Source organism: Vespa crabro, chromosome 16 (genome assembly GCF_910589235.1).
Source record: "Vespa crabro chromosome 16, iyVesCrab1.2, whole genome shotgun sequence".
NCBI lineage: Eukaryota > Metazoa > Arthropoda > Insecta > Hymenoptera > Vespidae > Vespa > Vespa crabro.
In genome coordinates this window covers 2,906,279-2,931,278 of record NC_060970.1, presented here as the reverse complement: position 1 = coordinate 2,931,278, position 25,000 = coordinate 2,906,279, and the positions used below count along the sequence as shown (strand labels likewise).

The window sequence follows — 25,000 nt, the reverse complement described above, 5'->3', positions numbered from 1 at the left end:
AATACTATTATTTATTAAATATAAATAAATAAATAAATAAATAAATAAATATATATATATAGCTTTTTTCTTTATCTATTTATTTATTTATTTTTGTTTTTTTTTATTCATTATCATAATTATTAATTAAAAGTTATTAATTTTTATGTAATAAGTACTCTTAGATATATATATATATATATATATATATATATTTTTAATAAAAATTTTATATTATCTTTTATATTATCTATTTTAAATATTATATTAGCGATAAGAAAGGATTATTTCTTTTTCTTTTTCTTTTTTGTTATCTACTTAATTTCCATTTAATTGAAACTATATTAGTACTTAGGTATATATGTGAATATTAATTAAAAAAAAAAAAAAAAGAAGAAAAAAAAAAGAAAAGCAAAGAAAAAAAGAAAGAAAAAGAATATGAAATCTTTTTTCATCGAGACTTTTTAGACACGTATTTAATAGTCACGTTTGTATCTTTATAGTCTGAAAAAAAAAAAGAACATTATCTTAAAATGTCTGAAAAAATTAATAATTGATTTTAAAAATCATCCAGAAATTTTTGACGCATCCTTTATATATAACATTATATATACACTCATATATATATATATATATATATATATGAAGAGAGAGAAAGAGAAAGAGATAGTAAGTAGAATTCTTTTTTCTTTAGAACAATGTTGTTCACATTGTTATATTTTTTAATCTCGAATTGAAGCAAATGGAAAGGTTAAAAGAATCTTTTAAAAGGTGTGTTGTCGTCCCTCAAGTCCACTTAAAATCGCGATGGAATTTCGACCGAGTCGCTTGGACTACTTTTGGTGATCTTGTTCGACGCTTTTAAAAGGGCCCGGCACTTCTCTTTTTATTCCTTTTTTTTTTCTTTTTTTATTTTCTGTTTTTGCTTCTTTTGTTCTTTTTTTTTTTTTTTCTTTCTTTCTTTCTTTCTTTTCTTTTTTCTTTACTCCAATATCTTTGCCATTATCAGTTTAATTTTTTTTACTTGCAATTTTCTACAAGAATAGCACTTTCCTAGAAGCTTCTTCTTTTGTTTACCCTTTCCTTTTTCTTTTTCTTTTTTTTTTTGTTTTTGTTTTTGTTCCTTTCGTTTTTAGAGATTTAAAGATTAAATGTAACGATATAAAATGTTGTATATATATATATATATATATATATATATATATATATATAAAATAGTTTACTACAATTCGTATTTACTGATTAAATTGCTTATGAACAAAAACAGTATAATAAAGCTCTGATACCTGTTGCACATTTCTATTTTAGATAGAGCACGAAAGGATTTTCGTTCATTCGATAGAAACACATACGATTCTATCTCAATGATGTTATTTTTATCACGAATTCTCCCCAATGGGAATACTTATCGAGATACTTTTATATAAATATTATTTTCTTATAGTCAGACGAAAATTCGAATATTATCTATCTATATAAAAATATATATATATATATATATATATATATATATGTATTTCTTTTCTCGTAGAAGAAAGATTCTCTCTCTCTCTCTCTCTCTCTCTCTCTCTCTCTCTCTCTCTCTCTCTTTCTCTCTTTCATTCTTTCTCTATTTATTTCTATTTCTTACAATGTCTTTTAGAAGAATTAAAGGAAAATAATAGAGCTATGAAAATATAAAGGAAATAATAAAAAAAAAAGAAAAGAAATGAATCGAACGAGTATATATATTTTCTGAATCTTTATGATAAATACTACTCGATATATATATATATATATATATATATATATATATATATATATATATAAAAAGAAAGAAATTCATAATAAAAGGATTCAGTACATTTTTTTTTTTTTTTTTTTTTTTTTTTTTTTTTTAATAATCTCGATCGTTTCCTCGATAGAAAACACACAGTCCCTATGTATAGTATAGATCTATTGTGCGTGAGTATATATATATACTTGAAGGTATACAATTGATGAAAGAATCTCGATCAGTTTGTATATAAATATATATACATGTATATTTCTTTTTCAGTTCCCCCTGACATATTGAGTTCTGGTACATCGGAGGGAGAGGTCTCGGTTTTAGAAGGAGAAAATGCAACGCTTTCTTGCAAGGCATCGGGTAGACCAGCACCACGCGTACTTTGGAAAAGAGAGAAAAGTGATTTCATTCTGATGAGAGGTCTTCACGAGACTTTAATTCAAGGTCAGTTAATGGTTTCATTCATTCATTCATTCATTCATTCATTCATTCATTCATTCATTCATTCATTCATTCATTCATTCATTCATTCATTCATTCATTCATTCATTCATTCATTCATTCATTCATTCATTCATTCATTCATTTATTTATTCATTCTTTCATTAGATCATTTTTTTTCTTTTACTTTTTTCTAGAATTTTTAAGAGAACAAAAAAAAAAGAAGAAAGATAATTCGTTCAATAATTATTTATTAATTTATTTAATTTATCAATTAATAATTCATTAATTTATTTAACATATTAATTAATAATTTATTAATTTAATAATTATAAATCAATTGCTATCTGAATTCTTTTGTTTTTTTATTATTATTATTATTATTATTATTATTATTATTCCTTAAGCAAAATAAGACGAATTTGATTCGTAAGGAATTGTGTTCGTAACGAATTGTTTGTAAAAAAAAATTGTTAATTAATTATTAACGATATGCTACAAAAGAAAAAAAAAAAAAGAAAGAAGGAATAATAGAGGAAATCGTACCCTTTAATATGGTATTTGATTTAAGTCTTTACGATTCGTAATTTCAAAGATATTCTCATTTCAATCTTATATGTTTGAGTTAAGCCATTCACTTATATATAATTTCATTCAAAACCGCTTGGTAGAACACTGACCTATATAAATTCCAAGAATTTAATCGGTACTACTACTACTACTACTACTACTACTACTACTACTACTACTACTACTACTACTACTACTACTACTACTACTACTACTACTACTACTACTACTATTACTACTACTACTACTACTACTATTACTACTACTACTATACTACGAACATATGTACGTTGTATACAAATTATGAATGAAAATTTTTCGCAGCCAATATCATCGGAACGAAAAATTCGTAGAGACTTGAAACAACCATAGTTCTCTAACGTAATTTATTCTTTATTTATTTAAATATATTCAATAATATCAATTTTGTTGATAATTCTTATAATTAAATTTTTCTTTTTCATTTTTTTCATTTTTCCTCACATAATAAGTATATATAACTCGTACGAATGAAATCATTTGAAAATTTTTAATTACGATTGTGTCAAATTTTATTTTGTTTATCCTTATATATTATTTTGTTTATATTATTATCTATTATATTTTTGTTCATTTTGTTTATTTATAATAAAAGGTATAAATAATACTTAAGTATATATATAATAAAATTTATTAATATATCTAAATAATAATAATTTATTAATAAATATATTCTATAACATAAATGTATACATTAATTAATTATTTATACATTATATTAATATTATAATTAAATTTTTATTCTTAAATATTTCTTTTTTTTTTTTTTTTTTTTTTTTGATTTAAAAAATATTCTTTATTTTAATAATTTATCTTACTTTAAAATTCTTCTTAATATTTAATTAATTATAAGATTTTAAAATAATTAAATATCTTAAAATCTTAATTTCTTAAATATATTCTAATTATTAATCAGTCATAATTTATAAAATAGCTACCTAATCACACTTTGAATTATAATAAAAATACTTATAGAAATTTATTTATATATTATAATATATGACATATCTTAAATTATTTATTTATTATGATAACAATTATTTTTAAAAAAATTACTATAAAATATAAAACAAATAAAATCCTAATAATCTCACTTAATATTTAATTACGAAAGCTTATTTCAATAAAATTATAAATATATAAATTTGGATATAAAATTATTATTAAAAAAAAAAAAAAAAAAAAAGAGAGAGAAATCATATCATCAAAATCACTTCCCATTCTTGTAACACCACCTTATAAAAAAAAAAAAAAAAAAAAAGAGGAAAATGAAGAATCCGACTTAAAACATTTTAAAATCTTACAAATTTTAAAAACGTTATCGATTGTAACCGATCGTTAGAAATATAAGTTGAAATGACTTCGGCAGCTCGCTTTAACCTTCCTCTTTTGATTTTTCCCTGAACGAAATTCTCCTCTATAAAAAGGTATGTGCCTCGTAAAAACGCACCTTTTCATCTTTATTAGGAGAGCTCGCTTCATCCTACAGCGTTCCGTCGAATTACATCTTCGTGTTTTACAGCTTTATAGAGTGAGCGGATTGGACCAGAGTTGGGTGCTATACGGGGAAGGGAGAAGGAAGGAAGGGGTGGGAGGGTGACGGGGGGTGGTTGATAGGACGTGGAAAAAGAGAAAGGGATGAAAAAAGAGAAGAGAGAGAAGAGAAGAAGAAAAAGAGATAACCAAGTTCGTTTGTCGTTGTTCATTTGAATTTTTCATGGCAAAATCGTTAAATATTTTAATGTAAAATAAAAAAAATATATACGGTGTCCAAAGGCATGGGAGCAAACTTATACCTGAATCTCAATAAAGTATCAAATATATTTACCTTTTTAAAGGACTTGTGCTCTATATGTGAACTTATTAAAAAAAAAAAAAAAAAATAAATAAATAAATAAATAAATATATATATATATACTAATAAATAAAAAGTATAGACAAAGATAGGTATCAAAAGTTTTGATTATTATTGCTCTCTTATAGTCCTTATCGATGTCAAAAAATTTTATCATTATACTTTGTCTTATATCTCGATTGGATTTTTCGATTAAAAAAAATGTCAACATTGTTTCTTAACATTATCGTTACTTTCAATTAATTTATGAATTATCCTGTATGTATATATATATATATATATATATATATATATATATATATATATGTTTTCAATAATGCCACTTTTGGACGTAAATTTATATAAATTTTGTTCATCCATTTAATCTTAATAATTAAGTAGTATAAATTTTGTTTCATACTTTCTGGATACCCTGTATATATATATATATATATATATATAGGGTATATATATATATATATATATATATATATATATATAATTCATTTGTATTTTGATATTCTTTAAAACTCATTCGTCGCTTGTCTCATTGTCAATTTCGAAATGTTCTTCGTAAACGTGATCGTTTTGAACGTATCGACATAAATTAGATTTGTTAGGTATGTATAGTACAGACTATCCTAGCCTGTTAGCATATTTGCCACAATGTTCGATTGTCTGTTACTAGCATTATTCACCAGGAATATTATTCACCAAGAATATTGTATTTTCATACAGGTGGATTAATAATACGTATATATGTATGTATATGACATATGTATACGTGCGTATATATACATATATATATGTATGAAGAAAGACAAATATTTATTATATAGGTTTGTATAATATATATATAAATATATATATATATATATGTATGTATGTATGTATGTATGTATGTATATATTTATACAAGTTGATTATAAATGAAGGGTCGATCGAATATCTCGTTCGTTCGAAATAATAGAAAAATCTATTGAGATATATTTCATGATTTTATCAAATATTTATTAATATATTCAAAGATATTGTCTTTTTCGACATTGTGAACAAATTAAACGTTAAAATATTTTCCCTCTAAATACTTTCGTCATTTTTTTTCCTTTAAATACTTTCCGTAATTTGCTTAAAACTAATTGAGAATAAAAAGAAAAAAAGAAAAAAGAAAAAGAGAGGAAGAGAGCAAAAAAAAAAAGAAATACACATTAAGAACACGTATCAGAGTGAGATGTGTTTTCGTTTCGTTTTAAAAAATGCGATGTAAAGGAATAAAGAAAAAAAAAAGGAGGGGGGGAGGGGGAGAAAGAAAAGGGAGAAAAAAAAAGTAGAAGAAAGAAAGGAGTACGTAGAAAAATTATAAAAATTTAAAATATATAATATAATATCTCATTGGTAAATTTTATACTTTGATTATTAAACAGAAGAAAATAATTATCCCATGTTTATTAATGATTACGTTATAAAACATTTAAAATGTAATAAAACTCATTGGTTGTATTATAAAAAAAAAATGTAACAAGCTCGTGTTAGTTGTTTGTTATATGGGAAAACTGATAAATTATTTTCATGAATGATGTTATATAATAAACACTTATTATACTTATATACATATTTGTAAGTATAAGAATATCTTCTAGGTATATGATCTCGTGTTCTCTCTCTCTCTCTCTCTCTCTCTCTCTCTCTCTCTCTCTCTCTCTCTCTCTCTCTCTCTCTCTCTCTCTCTCTCTCTCTCTCTCTCTCTCTCTCTCTCTCTCTGATGTAAGTGAACTTTCAACGAGATATTCATACAAACGGGTAATTTTACAGTGGACAGCCAGTCCGGCGAGAAGCTGGAATTAACGAGGGTAGACAGGAGGCAAATGGGAGCTTATCTTTGCATAGCCAGAAACGAAGTACCACCGACAGTCAGCAAAAGGGTTTACCTCAGAGTGAACTGTAAGTAACACCACGTTTTCGCTAATTTTTTTTCCCCCCCTACCTCCTATCCCCTATCCCCTACCACCCTATCCCTCCCCATCCCCATCTTTTTCTCCATTTATTCCATAAACAAGAAAAATGAAAGGATGGAAGGATATAAAAATTGTGAAGAATAAGAACAAGAAAATTATATAGAAAGGAAAGAAAAAAAAAAAAGAAAGAAAGAAAGAAACAGACCGACCATATTATTCCTCGTCTTGTGTTAACTCGACATAATTGATACAATTTTCTTACTCGTTTAGCTTTTATGCATTTAATTATTATTACTACTTACAGACAGGCAAACAAAGAGAGAGAGAGAGAGAGAGAGAGAGAGAGAGAGAGAGAGAGAGAGAGAGAAAGAGAGAGAGAATGTGTGTATGTATTTTTAATATGTGTTTATTAAACTCAAACATTAATGTGTTCACATATGTATATTAAAATAGGTAACGTGTACAAAATTAATTGTGTTAGTGGTAAAACGAAATTAAATATAAATAGTGTTTTTGATGAATTTTAACGGGTATAATGGGGTCGAAGGGGGGGAGGTGGGGCGAAGGGGTCGACCTGTTTTAATAATATTTAAATTGGAATTTTCTTTCTTTTTTTTTTTTTTTTTTTTTATTATTATATTTGTAACTTGGTACAAGCTCGAAAATAATATATATATATATATATATATATATATATATATATATATATATTATTTGTTCTTAAATTATGAAGAAAATATCGTCAAGAGAGTTTTCCAAGCATTTTATATATGCTCACCCAGATATATGTAATATTTCAATGGAATCGATATATTCTCGATCATATCGTTAATTTTCAACTTGATCAATGTATCTAATGAGACAAATGTCATTTTTATATGAATTTGTCTATTCGTTGGAATTTATTTAAAAAAAAAAAAGAAAAAAAAAAAAAGAAACGTAAATCATTCGTAAAATCTATCGTAAAATCTATCTAATGAGACAAATGCCATTTTTATATGAATTTGTCTATTCGTTGGAATTTATTTAAAAAAAAAAAAAAAAAAAAGAAACGTAAATCATTCGTAAAATCTATCGTAAAATCTATCTAATGAGACAAATGCCATTTTTATATGAATTTTTCTATTCGTTGGAATTTATTTAAAAAAAAAAAAAAAAAAAAAAAAAAAAAAAAAAAGAGAGAGAGAGAAAAGATAGAAACGTCGTAAATCATTCGTAAAATTTTAAAGTAATCGATTAAAAAGTCCCGACGTATCGATAATTTTAAACTTTGTATTAACTTATAATTAAATTAACGGCACTTTCAATTTGAAATTAATCATTCGATTTATTTGAAATTTAATATAAAAGCAATCATTGTGGTTTGACATATAAACAGATATATACGTTTAATTAATTTTTTTAATTTAAAGAAAGTTTTTCGTATTAAAACGAAAACGTATATATTATAGAAACTAACGATTGAATTTTGCACGAAATTTGGAAGTAAATACCATTCGTTAATTATTTAAGTGTTTTCTAAAATTACAATAGGATCGATTTTAATTTTAATTTAAATTTAATATACATTTATGAGTATATAAAATGATATGGATGCAATTTTGAAGATATAATCATTTAATTTGTTCGAAATTATCAACAAATTGTTCTTTTCTATTCGTTTCTCTCTCTCTCTCTCTCTCTCTCTCTCTCTCTCTCTCTCTTTCTCTCTTTCTTTTTTCTTCCTTCTTTCTTTTTTTATCTTCATTCATGATATCACGAAGTATCATTGTTTTGGACCTATGACATTACATTTCCTTGATTTTTCAATTTTACAGAGTGCAAATATTTTTATGTAACGCGACATTTGAATCGCGTCGCCTTAACAAAGTAGCCGTAAACGCGAACGTATAGAAATAGAAAATAAAATAAAAATAAAAAAAAAAAAAAAATAAATAAATAAAAGGAAAGAAAAAAACAAAAGAGAAAAACGGAAAAAGCAAAGCAAAAGAAAAAAAAAAGGAGAAAAATAAATACCAAAAGGGAATCGGATCTGTCATATCGATCGTTTATTTTTTATTGGCTCTCCCTTCGACGTTTGATGTAATCGATATTTATTATATCAAGTAGAATAATTTAAAAAAAAAAAAAAGAAAAAAAAGGAAAAAAAAACCAATTTATTCGTGGCTCGTATAATAGACTAGAGTGTATTAAATCATACAAGTTGTATAAATATATCAATTTTATTAAAAAGATTTTATGTAATAAATTGAATCACACATTTTGAAAGTACTCTTTCGAAATCCCTTTGAAATTTGAAATGAAAGATCATCAAATTCGACGCAATTTATATATAAAGTGTCAATGAGATCGATTAAATCGTTTGATTCATTTTTAAATCGTTAAAAATATTTTCGATAAAATCATTTTTTTTTTTAAACGGACTAATAATCTTTTTTGATATTTTAAACGAGAACATCTTTCCAACGTTCTTTACTGAAACATTCTGTACGATTTCAGCTCTATCATTGGGACCATCTCATTAATTCTCAAATTCGTAATAAAGTGGACGCCATATTGAAAATAATCTTCTTATTTCCTTAAAAACTTAAAAAAAAAAAAAAAAAAAAAAAAAAAGAAAATAAACAAAACAAAACAAAAAATAAAAACAGGAAAAGAACATTCTCATATATGGGGCCTCACGCAGAAGCGTCTTACGCGAAATAAATTTCTGTGAAATCGACAAAGTCACTTAATCGTAATATTTTCCTTTTTTATTTTTTTTTTTTTTTTTTTTTTTTTTTATTTATTTATTTATTTTAAATATCTTCTCGTAATAAAATGAACGCCACATATATTGAAAATAATCTTCGAATCTCTTTGAAAAGTTGTAAACGTGTCTTAGTCTTAAAAAAAAAAAAGAAGAAAAAGAAAACGAAAGAGAAAAAAAATAAGAGAGAAAAAAAAAAACAAAAGAAATATTTCGTAAAATTTGACTAAAGAGTTTAGAGAGAAAGAGATAGAATCGATAATTAACGATTCGATTTAAATCAAATACCCAAATTAAAAAATATTTCTAATAAATCCAATATTTAGGAAATCATTAAAGGAATTCTTTTTGTTATCTTCATTTCAGTCGCCCCAATTGCAAAAGTGCGTAATCAATTATTGGGTTCGCCATTGGACACGGATGTCTCATTGATCTGTTCGATCGAAGCTTATCCAAAGACGATCAACCTGTGGACCCGGAAGGAACAAGTGATCATGAGCGGGTACGTGTCGGAAATGACGTAAATCATATCCATAGAGCTTCTCTGAGCTTCCAAAGATCTTTCTCCCTTCCTCTCACCCTCTCTCTCTTCTTCTCTCTCCCTCTCCCTCTCTCTCTCTCTCTCTCTCTCTCTCTGGAATATAATCGATTCGATTTCCATCAATCGTTCAATTCCTTCATCACCCCTCATCACCCTGATACTAAGCGAAAACGATGTGTCGATGTAGCGGAAGATACGAGATCGACGAACGTAGCCAACCGGAGGAAGAATGGAAGACGACGATCGAGCTCAAGATAAAGCGTCTTCAGAAGACGGATTTAGGAGAATACACGTGTTCGGCATCCTCTAGTATGGGAAAAGCCGAAGCCACTATCAGGGTATATGGTAAGTCATGGGATGAAAATATGTCAATTTCCTTTTTTACTTTTTCTTCCTTTTTCCCTCGCTTTTTTTTTTCATTCTTCTTTCCCTTCTCTTTTTTTCTTTTTTTTTTTTTTTTTGCTTTTTTCGTTTGCTTGTTTGTTTGTTTGTTTGTTTTTGTTTGTTTTTTTTTTTTTTTCAATTCTTTCATCTCAAACTCTCAATCTTTACTTAGATCTCAAATTTATCTCTTTTATAAGATATATCATTTATGATACGCATCATTAATCTTCGATTAGATAGAAGAGAAAATTATTAAATTTCTAATGACTTTGTAAATCGTCATTTGATTACATCAGATTCTTTTTATTATAATACGTATTATTATTATTATTATTATTATTATTATTATTATTATTATTATTATTTGTTTATTATTATAGTATTCATCTCGTCTTAATATTTCGAGGATGATTTTCAGAGGATGATTAATAAATCTAAATCTCTCTCAATAAAGGATTAAATATATTCAACTCGGTAGCTTTCTTAAAAAACTTGTGTTCTATGTGTGAACTTATTAAAAAATAAATAAATAAATATATATATATATATATATATATATATATATATATATATACTAATAAATAAAAAGTAATAGCCAAAAAAAAGTATTGAAAGTTCTGATATTGCTTGTATAGTATTTATCGATGTCAAACAAATTTCATCATTATACTCGATTGAATTTTTCGATTAAGAATATGTTAACATTGTTTCTTAACCTTACCATTACTTCCAATAAATTTATAAATTTTCTCATATGTATATATATACAAGGTGTCCAAAAAGTATGGTACCAAATTTATATCACGTATTATTGAGATCAAATGGATGAAAAAAAAAAAAAAAAAAATGAAAAAAAAAATTTTATATAAACATATCCGAAAATGTTTTACAGTATATATGCGGGGAAAAATAAATTTGTGGATAAGAAAAAAAAAAAAAGAAAGAAAGAAAGAAAGAAAAGAAAAAAAAATTACATGTACGTATATTTTCTCGTTTTTAGAGATAGAACGTGCTACGTTACCAACGCGTGCGACCTCGCCAACCTGGAGAAAACAGAACAAAGGTGGTAAATCAAAAAGCATTCTTGGGGTCTCTACGGTCAATCGAGTTTTCCACCAGCTGAGCACCCCGGCGATGCAGAAGAGTACATCCCGATTGATCTTCGGTAACAAATACTCAACGACATCGACTACCGTTGATCCACGTGGCTCATCATCGATCGTCGTAAAAGGAAATAATGGTTACACCGATGAGAAAAAAAGCGAATCTAAGAAGGAACCGAAGGTAGAAAATGTCGCGAACATCGGCAATTTTATCTTCAACAAACAAATATATACGATCTGCTTAACGTTTTTATCGACCATACGATAAAATGAGTTATATACGTTTCTCTTGATTACTATATCCATATATATCCATACAACCAATCTTCACCAGAAATACCGCAACAACCAACCACCACTACCACCGCAACAGCCACCACACCGCCATTCTTTGTCTCACTCTCAATCATATTCTTCTTCTAACACTCAGAACCACCCCTCACCCAACCCACATCCCCCACATCCCCCACATCCCCCACATCTCCCACATCTCCCTCAACCCCTTTTTTTTCTCTCATCCTTTGCGAAGCTGTGTGTGGACCCACCTCCCCCTTCTTGTACGGTGTTAATAAAAAGATGATAAGGTATGTGGTAATAATGGAAAGAGTAAAGAGGACATTAAGCCGCGTTAGGGCGTAATTCTTTGCGAATTTCAAACAAGTTCTATCAGATATTGAACGCTTACGAATGTATTTTTTATGAACCTTTTGTCCCTGTCTCCTCGCGAATGAAGGAGAAAAAATAAAGAAAAGAAAAATCAAAAAAGAGAAAGAGAGAGAGAGAGAGAGAAAGAAAAAACGAGAGAGGAAAAGTTAAAAATAATAATAATAATTATAATAATAATTATAATAATAATTATAATAATAATTATAATAATAATAATAATAATAATAATAATAATAATAATAACAAAAAGATGAAAAATACGAGTAAATGGACGAGAGGCGTCCTGCTTTTTTGTTAATACTCATCGAACGTGTTTTAATCTCGGGTATTTTTGAAGGAAGCCTTCATTGTCGAAATCGATCGATCGATCGTCTTCATTTACTTTTTTCGATAGAAAATTACGGGGTACTTTTATATATATATATATATATCAGGTCAGTCCAAAAGTTCGTGCGCATTTTTAAATGATATACATGCTACTAATTCGCACGAACTTTTGGACTGACCTGATATATACATATATATATATATATAACGGATTAGTATGTCGAAAGCCTTATACATACATAAACGAACGTAAAGGGTCATGTTTTGAACGCATCGTTAGTGCCGTTCCGTTCGTTCGTTCGAGTATTTGCTAACATAACCACGAAAAAAAAGAAGAAGGAAAAAAGAAAAAGGAAATTTAGAGGTTAAAAAGATTTTACGTCGAATTACGACGAACGTCGTAATAAAAAAAGTAAAGAAAAAGAAAGGGGGGAAAAAAAAAAAGAAAAAGGTTAAAAAAAAGAAAAAAGAACATCGAATGACGTCGATACAGCGATTAAAAATCTTTGATAACATTTATGTAATTTAACAAACGTTTCCTTTCATTTCGTTCTCGTCTGGATGAAACTTTTTATAACCTCAAATTTTGAACTACTCGATCGATAAATAAAAAGAAAAAAAAAAAAGAAAAAAAAGAGGAAGAAAAAAGAAAAATAAAAAAGAAGAAATAAATAAATAAAATAAATACAAAATAAATTGTAAAACAGGCGAGAATATCAAAGGATGCTGAGTTGTATAATTCCACCTAACGATGCATCATCATAAACCAATAAGCATAGAAACTCACGTATAAGCCCGATGTTACATTAAAAGAAAAGAAAAAAAAAAAAAAAGAAGAGAAAAAAAAACGAAAAAACAAAACAAAACAAAACAAAAAAAAAAGAACAAACAGACAAGAAATAAAAAATCAAAAGTGGATACTTGCCCGTGTAATATATTAGATATGTTTGCGCTCGTACGTTAGGTGGTAATAGAAAGCTTCGTTTCTATACGCTTTTACCTTTTGCATATCGTTATGTAACGATACCTATATAAATATAAGTCTTTATAAAGGTACACATTTCGACGTTAAATTCCATTGTCGTCGGTTAACCTACAATTAAAAGTATTTGCTCGGTAACAGAGAAAAAAAGCGAAAGAGAGAGAGAGAGAGAGAGAGAGAGAGAGAGAGAGAGAGAGAGAGAGAGAGAGAGAGAGAGAGAGAGAGAGCGAGATATAATGAGTATACATAACAAAGGATAAACATCAGTCTGATAATGACAATGGCGTTGCGATTGAAACGAATATCCTTTGTAATTTATTTTAATCGTATTACCTAATTAAATAATATAATCATTTTGTAAGATCAAAATGCATTTTCGCATAACGAGCGAATAGGCACTACCGAATCAAACTATTCGATTTTATTCGAACGCAGACAAATAATTAGCGTACTAACTTATAAATATAAGAAATAATAAGATGTCTTTATTTATCGACGTATCGAGAGCTTGTTCAGTAATAATATATATATGTGTGTGTATATATACATATAAAACATATATATATGTATATATATATATGTGTGTGTATATGTATATGTATATATATATATATGCATATTGGAAGATTCATAATCATACATATATATATATATGAGACGACGTAAATTGTATAGAGGGCGTTGCTTGTTATTTCTATAATTTCTTTATCATTACTTTTTTTGTTCTCGACCGTCGGTAATGAAGTAATTTACCTTCTTATGGTAATAATTATTTAAATTGACCAATAATTATCGCGTCGTTTTTAATCTTAGATAAACTTTTTTATCGCCTTTTGTAATTAAGTTCACGTTTATATAAGTATATTTATTAAATAAATAGTGTATAATATTAAGGAAAAATAAGAGTGCGTAGAAAAGAGAATATTTTATATCGGAGATATATAATTTGATCGTATCAAGTGCTCTCATTTCTATTCGAAGTAATTTTAAGGAATGCGCTGTTCACCTTGCCCATCGTCCTTTTTTTCTTTTTTCTTTTAATCGTTTTTATTTTTTTTTTTTTTTTAAATTTATCAATGGTTAAAATATTTCTATCAAAATAATACAATTATTCTATCGTTCTTACATTGTACTTCTGCTTTAAAATTTTTATTCACAAAGTGACAATAATTGTATGTAAGACAAAACACAATTGTGTGTATATAATATTATTATAATAGTTTAATTGGCTTGACATATTCCAAAACAAAAAAAAAAAAAAGAAAGGAAAGGAAAAAAAAAAAGAAAAAAATTTTACGTGAAAAATCTTCTTTTTCGTATTTGATGCACGATAGCAAAAACAAAAAAATGCCTAATTCATAATAATCATATTTATTATAATCTTTATATATATATATATATATATATATATATATATATATATATATGTATGTATATATATATGTATATATATATATATATATACGAATATTCTATGGTCGTTTTTCTACCTCATAGAAGAAAAAGCACCAAAATGATAAAAACAATGTTTCAATGTAAACAAAATTTGAACGTAGTGATAATACATATCAGTTTTCAAAGTATATCGCTTTATCATTTTATACATATCGTAGTATTATCCTCTATTTTTATGTAGATATAAACAATGAAAACAAACATATATATTATGGTGGATGAGGTGAACACGATAAATTCATATAAATTACTTGTGATCGTGTGATTTAAATTACATTTTCATTGACAAAGTACGAGATATATTCTGTTTTGTTTTTTTCCCTTTTTTCTTTTTTTTTTTTTTGTTCATTTTTTTTTATATAGTTCGTTTGCTATACCATAAATAATTAATTCTTAATCAACAAATATCTGCAATATTTACTTGATAATTATATTTTCTATAGCAAAATTAAAATAATAATTTCTATTGTATCAATTATATGTATGTATTACATATAATTTTATTAAATTTACCGCATAATCAAAAACCATATCTTACTCTGTAGATAAAACGACATAAGTCAACGATATTAACGTTGATAAACGAATGTATAAAAACAAATAAGTACATACATGCATACATACATACATACAACTAAGAAAGATATTGCATTCGATATTACGTATGACAGTGAACGTCGATTACTGCAGAGTACAATTTTTAGGTCGCATTGTGTGGTTTAGCATCACCAAGCAAGTTTTAGAATATCTGCGACTTTAAAGATATGATAAATGTACCTATTTAATAAACCCAATATATATATATATATATATATATATATATATATATATATATATATATATATATATATATATACAAAACGATACTCAATATAATAATCCTATATTAATTGTATTAAAAAAAAAAAAAAAAAAAGAAAAAAAAGAAAAAAAATGTTGTTGTTTATAGAAAATATATTGTGAGAATAAAATGAAAAGAAAAGAAAAAAAAACAAACAAAAAAAAAGAAAAGAAAAGAAAAAAAAAGGAAATGCTCCCAAGATCATGTAATTATCAAGCTTTGGAAGGAATAACATGTTGATAAATAAACGATACAATGCAATTAGAAATGATTATTGCTTTATAAATTACAGTTGGCCTAAAAGAAATATGTTTTCTTTTTTTTTTTTTTTTTTTTGTTGTCATATTTGTTTCATCATTAAAGAAATATTAAACATACGTGTCTGTCATACATTCATTGTTTCTATTATATCATTCACACGTTATTAAATGTTACAAACATTTCCATATCTCATCCCAATATATCTTTGTACAAATCTATAGAAGTTCCTTGAAAAAGTTGCTATTCTATGTCCAAAATAATATACTAAATGCCATGAGAAGACAACTTAATGCCACGTAAGGACTTTTCCTTTCTCCAATTCGTGCAGATTTCCAAAATAAACCAAGGAACCTAATTAAGAAAACACATATTAATAAGGATCATTAGAAAATATATATCGTTATGATTAATTATTAATATATAATAAATTAATGATTATTACAATTATCAACGCATTTATATATAATTATTTATATTTAATAATATTAGAATTTGTATAAAAATATTGTGCACAAATAATTGAAAATATAACATGATATAAGTTAACATATAAATGCAGTTAAAGATCAATAAAATCTTTTATATTTCATACTATTCTCTGATACGTTTAAATTCACAAATATATAAAATAAAATCATTCGTACTTACCCAACTTTTCCTAAACGATTATCTAACAAACTTGGGGCGATAGATCTGATGTAAGTACAGGTACATATTAACAGAAGTAAGACGCATACCAGACTCTGAAAATTAAATATTGCAGACTGCCAAATATGGCAAAAATTAGTAAATGTTTTTTTTTTTATATGCTGGAATAGAAATATTATTTTTATTAATACATTAAAAGGCAAATTAATGAATATAGTAAAGAAAAAAGTAATAATTTGTATATGATTAGTATAAAATAAAAATAAATCCCATAAGACTTTAGAGGGATCTATAAAATTTTATATAAGAAAGGTTATGTGAATAGAATTATTATTTTTATAAATACATTAAATGATAAATGAATAAATATAGTAAAAAAAAAAAAAGTAATAATTTGTATAAAATTATTATAAAATAAAAATAAATCTCGTACGACTTTAGAGGGACCTGTAAAATTTTATAGAAGAAAGGTTATGTGAATAGAATTATTATTTTAATAAATACATTAAATGATAAATGAATGAATATAGTAAAAAAAAAAAAAAAGTAATAATTTGTATATGATTATTATAAATTAAAAATAAAAGTCTTACAACTTTATGGTTCGTAAAGTTTTATATAAAAAGGGTTATATGACATTATAATGAAAACTTCAATATATCTTACTTTTTACACTTCAAAATTAATAAATTAATATCTCATAGTGATTTACCATTATGATGGAAAAAACAGACGATTCGCTGTCATCCAATAAGTTGAAGGTAACAAAAGGAGTGGCGTTCTCTTATTCAAATGTAAAATAACGTGACGACTTTGCAGGCTCATCAACGAAACCACCCTAAACAAACAAACATCAAAATATTATTACACCAAAGTAAAAAAAATAACCTATACGCATTGTATTATTAACAATATGTTTTTCAAAAAATTCAAAGATATGAAAATTTCTCGTAAAATTTTTTTATAAAAAAAAAAAAAGAAAAAAAGAAAAAAAGAACATATTTCCCTATCAAATTTGTATCGTAGAAAATTTCTTCAAAATAAACAAAAAAAGAAAAACATCTTCGCTTTGAGAAATAAACATTTTTTTGTAATATCACTAACCAGATTCCTTTTTTTTTTTTTTTTTTTGTGAAATTAAATCTTTCTAATCAAAGTATAAGACACATTTTTTTCATGTTACAATTACACACACACACACGCACGCGTACACACGCATTCACATACACACATCTATATTTGTATTAGCTTAGATACTTTTGTTATGATCTATCATGACTACAACTAAAGATTCAATTACAGAATGTACCTGTAATGTTTGTAGAAGTGTACGTCTAAGAATAGATAAAATATTTTGTGTATTAGATATATATGGTTGGATGTTAGACTTTTATGTAGTGGTATGTGTATAAAATGAAGAGGTTAAGTTTTCTTACGTATAAATAGTAATTAAATTGAATTATTCAATTTATTAAAAAAAAAAAAAGAAAAAAAATGAGATTTAATATTTAATTTAAAAGAATCTAATGATATTGGTCTTAGATTAATAATTATCCTTATAGGATTTTTATCGAGCGAAACTATGGGACAAATTACCAAAAAGTTGGAAATTTGCTTTAAAGGATATACCTCCAGACGAATTTGGATTTTGGTTATCACGAGAACGTTCTTGGTATAATTTCTTTCAATTACTATCAAATAATATTTATATCCAACCATAAGTGTAAGTCTATAATCAATAATATATCTTTTATAGCAGAAGAATATTACCCCTGTCGTTATTGGCATTACGTAAAGTTATAGATAATTTACAATTGAATAGGAATGATGAGAGTTCAAGCAATTTTTTACAATGTGAAAAATCGCTGACGATAAAGAGAAAATGTAAAAATGTAACTTCTTTACATTTGTTGGATAACGAGGAACAATTAAAAGACTTAGATTTTGCTTCCTCGCAATTTATAAAATTATTCAGAAAACATGTGAAAAAGAAAAAGACACATGAAATAGAACAGATGGCACAGGTGATTATTTTATATAGAATTATAAATATTAACAAAATTTATATATGATATATATGAAACATAGATTTGCTCATATTATGCTCAAAAGTCAGAGTGCAAATCTGTGATAGATGTTGGAGCAGGACTCGGCCATTTAGCTAGATTATTGACTTACCAATATGGATTACATGTAGCATGTATTGAACAGGATGAATTATTATCAAAAAAAGCTAGGTAAAGTTCTATTAATTTTCTTTAATTTTTGTTCTTTCTTTTTTTTTTTTTTTCTTTTGAATATATTATAATATGTATGAGGTTTATAGATTATATGATGAAGAATTGTTGATGTCTATGCGTAAACATGACCCTGATTTCTCTCCTCTTAAACTGGAACATATATCACTGAAATTAGAAACTTCTAATCATGCAGAAATGAATTTTAAACAGCATTTACATGAAATATTCGCTAATATTTATAATGTTAATACGGAATGTCTTCAGTATGGAATTATTGGACTACATCCATGTGGAGATTTAGCATCAATTCTCTTAAATCTATATTCGTTGACTAAAGAAGCAAGGTTCATGTGTATTGTGGGATGTTGTTATATGAAAATGACATTAGAGTTTGTATCTTATATATGACATATATATATATATATATATATATATATAGACATCCTAATTTATTTACATTATTATAGAAAAATAATTATTTTTACATATTTTGATTTCTTTATTAGATCCAATAATGAAAACAAACAAAAAGGATATCCACTTAGCTCGTATTTGTCATGTAAAAGTCACAAGCTTTCGTATAATGCTTTGGAAATAGCTTGTCATGCTATAGAAAAACATTGTGACAAATTGAAAAACAACAATTATGCAGATTTAATAGTACAGTATAATGTTATATGAATAATCATGCCAAAATATATATTTAAATTAATACAAATTTATTTTTAAGGTACATGCTTATAGAGCAGTTTTGGAAAATATACTTACAGAAAGAAATTTGTTACCTTCCCATAGTCAATTAAAAAATGTTAAAGTAACAAGAGATATGACTTTTAAACAGTTAAGAAAAAAAAAAAATAAAATCTTATACATATACTATAAATATATATTATAGAATTTAAATGTTAAATTTTATATATACACTTTTTATTTTCAGATATTGTTTTCTTGCAACACGTCATCTTCAATCTGAATTACAACCAAAGGATATAGATCTTGAAGGAACAGAAATAGAACATTATTTGAGTTATTGGTTACAAATAGTTATATTTTCATCGCTTAGAATTTTATTAGCACCATTGGTAGAAACATTAGTACTTTTGGATAGATTTTTATATCTTTCAGAAAGAAACTTAAATCCTATAATAAGACCAGTATTTAATGCAAAATTGTCACCACGTAACTTAGTTTTAATTTCTGTAAAAAATCATGAGGAAATATAAATAACATCAATATTTGATATTTGCAATGTAATGTTTTAAGTTACCACCATCATAATAACCTATTAAATATATTTAAATAATAGTAAATAAAATTTCTTAATAAAAAACTTTTAATCTTCTTACATTAATCAATATGTACAGATGAGTTACGTGGTTGTTTTATCCAAAATCCCCATTTAGCAAATGTTTCGCCATTTCTTTCTTCCGTTGGACCACGAAATACTTTTATTTTTACACGTGGAACTTCTTCTATAATATAAATAACAAAAAAATATTAATCAAAATATATATATATATATCGATTAAAATTAATGTTATACAATATTAATCGATACTATTTAAGATTTTACCATATTTTTTGTAATACGATTTGTCTGACTTATTATCTTCCGACGATACATGCACTATCAACCATAGAAAAAGACAACATATGAAAGATATTTTCTGTAAGAATAACATAATATAAAATCAAAAAATAATTATATTATTATAGTTACGTTAAATGATTATTACTATGACAGTTGAAATGAGCATACCTTATATATACCAACGTACAGTATTCAGAGCATGACATATGATAGAAGTTTCGTTTGTGGTTTTATCTATAGTTTTTCTTACCAAAGAGAGAAAGTTATTTTCTAGATAAAAATGAGATCACTTTATAAAGAAAGATCCGATGAAAATAATTCAATTGAAACAGGTACAAATGAAAGACAATTTCTTAAAATTTTGATAATGTATTTTCATTTCTTATATGTTAGTCTCCATCCTTTGTTTGTTTGTCTTTTTTTTTTTTTTTCGTTAAAGGAAGCACCTGATTATATCATTTTGTAAATTGCCTATACGTACATTCAAACTACACGAAAAAACATTGATAAAGTTAATTTTTAAGACGCCATTGTAGACGATAATTCCAACAAAGCATTTTAAATCTAAACGAAAGTATGGTTATCAGTTCTCAATGAAGTTCCCTCATTTTATACATATATTATTATTATTATTATTATTATTATTATTATTATTATTATTATTATTATTATTACTATTATTATTATTATTATTATTATTATTATTATTATTATTACTATTATTATTATTATTATTATTATTATTATTATTATTATTATTATTATTATTATTATTATTATTATTATTATTATGCAAATGTAGAGTTACTATGTAGTATTATTTCAGGATGATAACTTTGATTTGAAATTTCACAAATTAATTTCTATATATAATCTATATAATTGAACAATTTTTACTCGTATCATTTTTTTTCTTTTCTTTTTTCTTTTTCTCTTTTTTTTCTTTTTTTTTTTTTTTTTTTTTTTTTATTTAATGAAAACTCAAAGATATATTCTTGACATGTACTTATTGGATATTGTACATATACATATTATGTATGATTTGGCTTTGTTGTAACATATGCTTTTGTAAAAGCGAGAATAAGATAATCGTTTATTGTCTTGAAATATAAAGCCTCGTATTATCAATCACAGATTCTAAAACGAGAAAGGCTTTTTGGTACGTTCAATTGTGCAAGATACAATAGGAGAAATAATTTTAGATTTTAAATGATATTGCGAGAGAATAAACTTTTTTCAAATATTTTTACTTCCTTTTTTTTTTTTTACGTATTTCATATTATACAATATATCTTCCATAGAGAAATTTTTAATTAATCATTACATTCACGTAGATAGATCGTTAAAATATATTCATTGTAAACGTAATTATTATTTTGATAAATTTTTGGTTATGTTCGAAATGATAACAAATAAATTGACTGTTCTTGCGTTTAATAATAAATAAAAGGATACTCGAAAGTGAATTAATATTAATTTTTACGACTAATTTTGTCACGAATTACGTATGTGTGTGTATATATATATATATGTGTGTGTGTGTGTGTATATATATATATTCAATTTAATAATCCTTGACCTTAACCTTTAATGCTTAACGGCTACAACTCTCAATATATAACGTTTAATATTATTAACAAAGTTTCGTCTCGATCAATAAATCGCGATATATAATTATTATTATCATGTTGGAAGACATCATTGGAAGACAAGTTTCATTCTGTGATTATTAATTAACAATTCCCCATAATATTTAATATTTCGATAGTACAACAATAATTGTTATATTTTTAACCTCAGTGTATTAAAATTTAACACTTTGGTCATTATTTTTTATTTAAAATAATTTGAAACTTTTTATTTAAAAAAAATAATATTGAAACTTTTTATTTAAAGTTTCAATAATTTGTTTAAATAAATATATGAAAACTAACCTTAAAAAAAAAATGTCTGATAGAAAAATTATATCTAATTATAATTTTAATCGAGTATTATATAAATTTATTTGAAAAATTCAACAAATATTTGTCGTTTCGATTAAAAAAATATCACGACTAAATTATATACATATACATGTATATATATATATATATATATATATATATATATATTTATATGCAAACTAATCCTTAGAAAATGTTCTAATAAAAAAAATTAAATTCTATTGGACTATCGAAAAATTAAAAATTATTACAACGCTTTGAATGTTCTCAAATCGATAAACTGGTGTAAAAAAAAAAAAAAAAAAAAAAAGAAAAGATAAATAATCGTAGACTTTGTAAATTACATACTTAAGTCACATAATTTTTAATATGCATCTAAATAAAATTATTGAAATTTATTCAATGAGAGAACATTCTTCAAGCGTTTTAATTATCGACGTAACCCACGTAATGCATATACTTAGAAACTAAGATATATCTTCTAAACGGACTTTACAAACTTTGGAAGACGTTCGATTATTCGACTAATCGTTTTGTACAATTTTGCTTGTACATACATACATATACATACATACATAACCAAGTGCATTATTAATTTGCACTCGAAGAATGCACGTTTATTTTATTATTTTATTATTGAACCTTCGATGGCACTTTCAATGCAACCTACGTTTAGGCGAACTATCATTTATATCTATGGCACAAACATGAGGGATAACTCTTTTAAATTTCTTTTTTTTCTTTTGCAAGAGATTATACTACGTACTATAATTGCAACCATCGAGCGTCATCATGACGTGCTTATTGTTCAAAGCGTACTTAAAAATTATTTATAAGGTACGCAATCAGGATTAGAAAATCCGTAAACTCATTTTTCAACAGTTTTTAACATCGACAGATTTTATATATAATATGGAAAACATCGATGCTTATAGTCTTACGATATGTAATCTAAATGAATTTTCTAAAAAGCTTTTCTTATCGTCATTCGAAAAAGAAATTTTTATTTTGGAAGACTTGATTTATAACATTTCCTTCACTCATTTATAGATCTCTTTTTTTTCTTTCTTTTTTTTTCTTTTTTTTTTTTTTTAATTCAATGGTCAATGAACAGTTCAGATTTCTGAAACTGTAAAATGTTTTTTCATTCTCTCTCTTTTGTTTTTTTTTTTTATTTTGCATATTGTTAGATATGTCAGTTCTGGTTGAATTTAAATATACAATATATCATCAAAATATCTCTAATTATGATAGAACTCTAAGCGATCTTAAATGGAAGACACTTGATTTGTTAAATTTCGATGAACTATAATCATTTTGAAGATCGTTGGAAGAGTAAGGATGAAATCAGGTGATTGAGAAAATTTGTTCGCTTATTGGATGTTACGATGAGCATTTGTTTATCCTTAAAAATTTTTCTATCTTACCGTTTCGAAGAGACACTATACATTTTGTTGTCCCATTAGGTTAAATGAAAATTTGCGATTCAATATTTCTCAAGTTCAGAATGAGATGAATGAGAAAATGAAAGCAATAAGAATTATATGAATCATTTAAAAGGGTAAACCAATTTCAAAGGCATCAATCAAAGCGGTGCCAGAATCATAAACACCAATTACTCCAAATAGTATACCTAAAAAGATGACAAAACAATCATACGCTACAGCACTCCATTCCATAGAATTTCTTTTAAGTTTAAGATGAAAGTAGCAAGGCCATATGAAGGACAACATAGTGCCAGTGAAGGAGCCAATGAAGCCCATGAGAATACTGAAATGTGGTATGAATATAGCCATGAGAATGGTGAAGACAATAACACCGACTCTCCATGCCAAACCCCAAACTTTAAGTTCTCGATCGACCGTCCAAATTGTAGGAAAGATTGTTTTAGGTCGACCTCTGAAAAATGCTCTTTCAAGTAATTCACAGGCAGCATAATATGGCAAAGGATAAGATAATACAGCTTTAACTACCAGACAAAAATTGACCAAACCTTTAAAGCCAGGTGAATGAAGATTGTTTGTGATCACCTGTTGTGTATCATTCTGAAAAGTCAGAAAGCAAATCCATCCAAAGAGAGATTTAAAGGCAGCAGCAGCTATATGACTCCAGTTTAACATCCAATTAAACTTGGAACGATCTATCAGATTCCCTTCTAACGTTGGCAGAAAGATTTGAGAGGTGTAACTGAATACGATTACACCAAGCGAGATTGGAAAGTTTTTCATATCGATAGTCCATTTAACTTTAGACCATCCCCAATCGCCTATCTCCAAAATGCAATAACCGACGATAATGAAATTTATGAAAAGATGAGACATCGTACACCAAAAGCTGAGCATCGATACATGTTGCAAAGATTTGAGAAAGCCAAGAGGAAGTAAAAATATCCCTATCAGCATCATCCAACTTCTCGTGTCGATAGCACCTTCGGGAAAAGAGCCGATCATTAAATCACCACATACAACAACGTATAAGATGCAGGTCATCAACAATTCTATTATTTGTGCAATGTTGACTGCCCTTGCACCCCATCTTGGACCGAAACATTCTTTAGCAATGGCTACGTAAGAATCCCGTACCCTAACACGTTGACCTGTTACTGTGTCGAACTCATATAGACACTCGACGAGAATCTTACCGGTGTAACAGCAGATATGTGCTATACCGACCATTGCTGCGA

The 25,000-nt window shown here is 25.9% G+C and overlaps 4 protein-coding genes and 1 long non-coding RNA gene across 9 annotated transcripts in view; 2 read left to right on the top strand and 3 right to left on the bottom strand.

The window, feature by feature from the left end:
• Nucleotides 1-13,576, top strand: part of LOC124429773 (lachesin-like) — a 126,001-nt gene extending 112,425 nt beyond the window's left edge. For all 4 annotated transcript variants that reach the window (XM_046975426.1, XM_046975428.1, XM_046975425.1 and 1 more), the window contains 5 exons: nucleotides 2,018-2,191; nucleotides 6,444-6,572; nucleotides 9,702-9,837; nucleotides 10,064-10,221; nucleotides 11,261-13,576. In XM_046975426.1, the coding sequence (XP_046831382.1) occupies nucleotides 2,018-2,191; nucleotides 6,444-6,572; nucleotides 9,702-9,837; nucleotides 10,064-10,221; nucleotides 11,261-11,631 (968 nt within the window). In that variant the 3' untranslated portion in view covers nucleotides 11,632-13,576. The remainder of the gene's footprint in view (nucleotides 1-2,017; nucleotides 2,192-6,443; nucleotides 6,573-9,701; nucleotides 9,838-10,063; nucleotides 10,222-11,260) is intronic.
• Nucleotides 13,577-15,890: 2,314 nt separating this feature from the next.
• Nucleotides 15,891-17,871, bottom strand: LOC124429799 (protein kish-A). 2 transcript variants are annotated; one of them, XM_046975458.1, is made up of 4 exons: nucleotides 17,853-17,871; nucleotides 17,256-17,381; nucleotides 16,544-16,659; nucleotides 15,891-16,246 (listed from the first exon to the last, which is right to left on the bottom strand). In XM_046975458.1, exons 2-4 carry the CDS (start codon nucleotides 17,256-17,258, stop codon nucleotides 16,141-16,143), a joined length of 225 nt encoding a protein of 74 aa, XP_046831414.1. In that variant the 5' UTR covers nucleotides 17,259-17,381; nucleotides 17,853-17,871; the 3' UTR covers nucleotides 15,891-16,140. The 2 variants fall into 2 exon arrangements, with proteins under 2 accessions (XP_046831414.1, XP_046831413.1); XM_046975457.1 differs by lacking the exon at nucleotides 17,853-17,871 and adding an exon at nucleotides 17,648-17,787.
• Nucleotides 17,804-20,023, top strand: LOC124429798 (methyltransferase-like protein 25B). Its single transcript, XM_046975456.1, has 8 exons — nucleotides 17,804-17,943; nucleotides 18,106-18,215; nucleotides 18,300-18,567; nucleotides 18,632-18,780; nucleotides 18,870-19,172; nucleotides 19,290-19,443; nucleotides 19,514-19,623; nucleotides 19,721-20,023. The coding sequence occupies exons 1-8, from the start codon at nucleotides 17,818-17,820 to the stop codon at nucleotides 20,004-20,006; spliced, it is 1,506 nt and encodes a 501-aa protein (XP_046831412.1). The 5' UTR covers nucleotides 17,804-17,817; the 3' UTR covers nucleotides 20,007-20,023.
• On the bottom strand, nucleotides 19,811-21,687 carry LOC124429800. Its single transcript, XR_006943552.1, has 4 exons — nucleotides 20,543-21,687; nucleotides 20,357-20,450; nucleotides 20,130-20,255; nucleotides 19,811-19,980 (listed from the first exon to the last, which is right to left on the bottom strand). It is a non-coding gene; the product is annotated as an uncharacterized LOC124429800 (long non-coding RNA).
• Nucleotides 21,688-23,381: 1,694 nt separating this feature from the next.
• The window catches only part of LOC124429760 (vesicular inhibitory amino acid transporter), a 3,638-nt gene continuing 2,019 nt past the window's right edge, over nucleotides 23,382-25,000 (bottom strand). Inside the window, exon 4 of the mRNA XM_046975407.1 lies at nucleotides 23,382-25,000. This exon is cut by the window's right edge and continues 55 nt beyond it. Coding sequence (XP_046831363.1) covers nucleotides 23,871-25,000 — 1,130 coding nt within the window. The 3' untranslated portion in view covers nucleotides 23,382-23,870.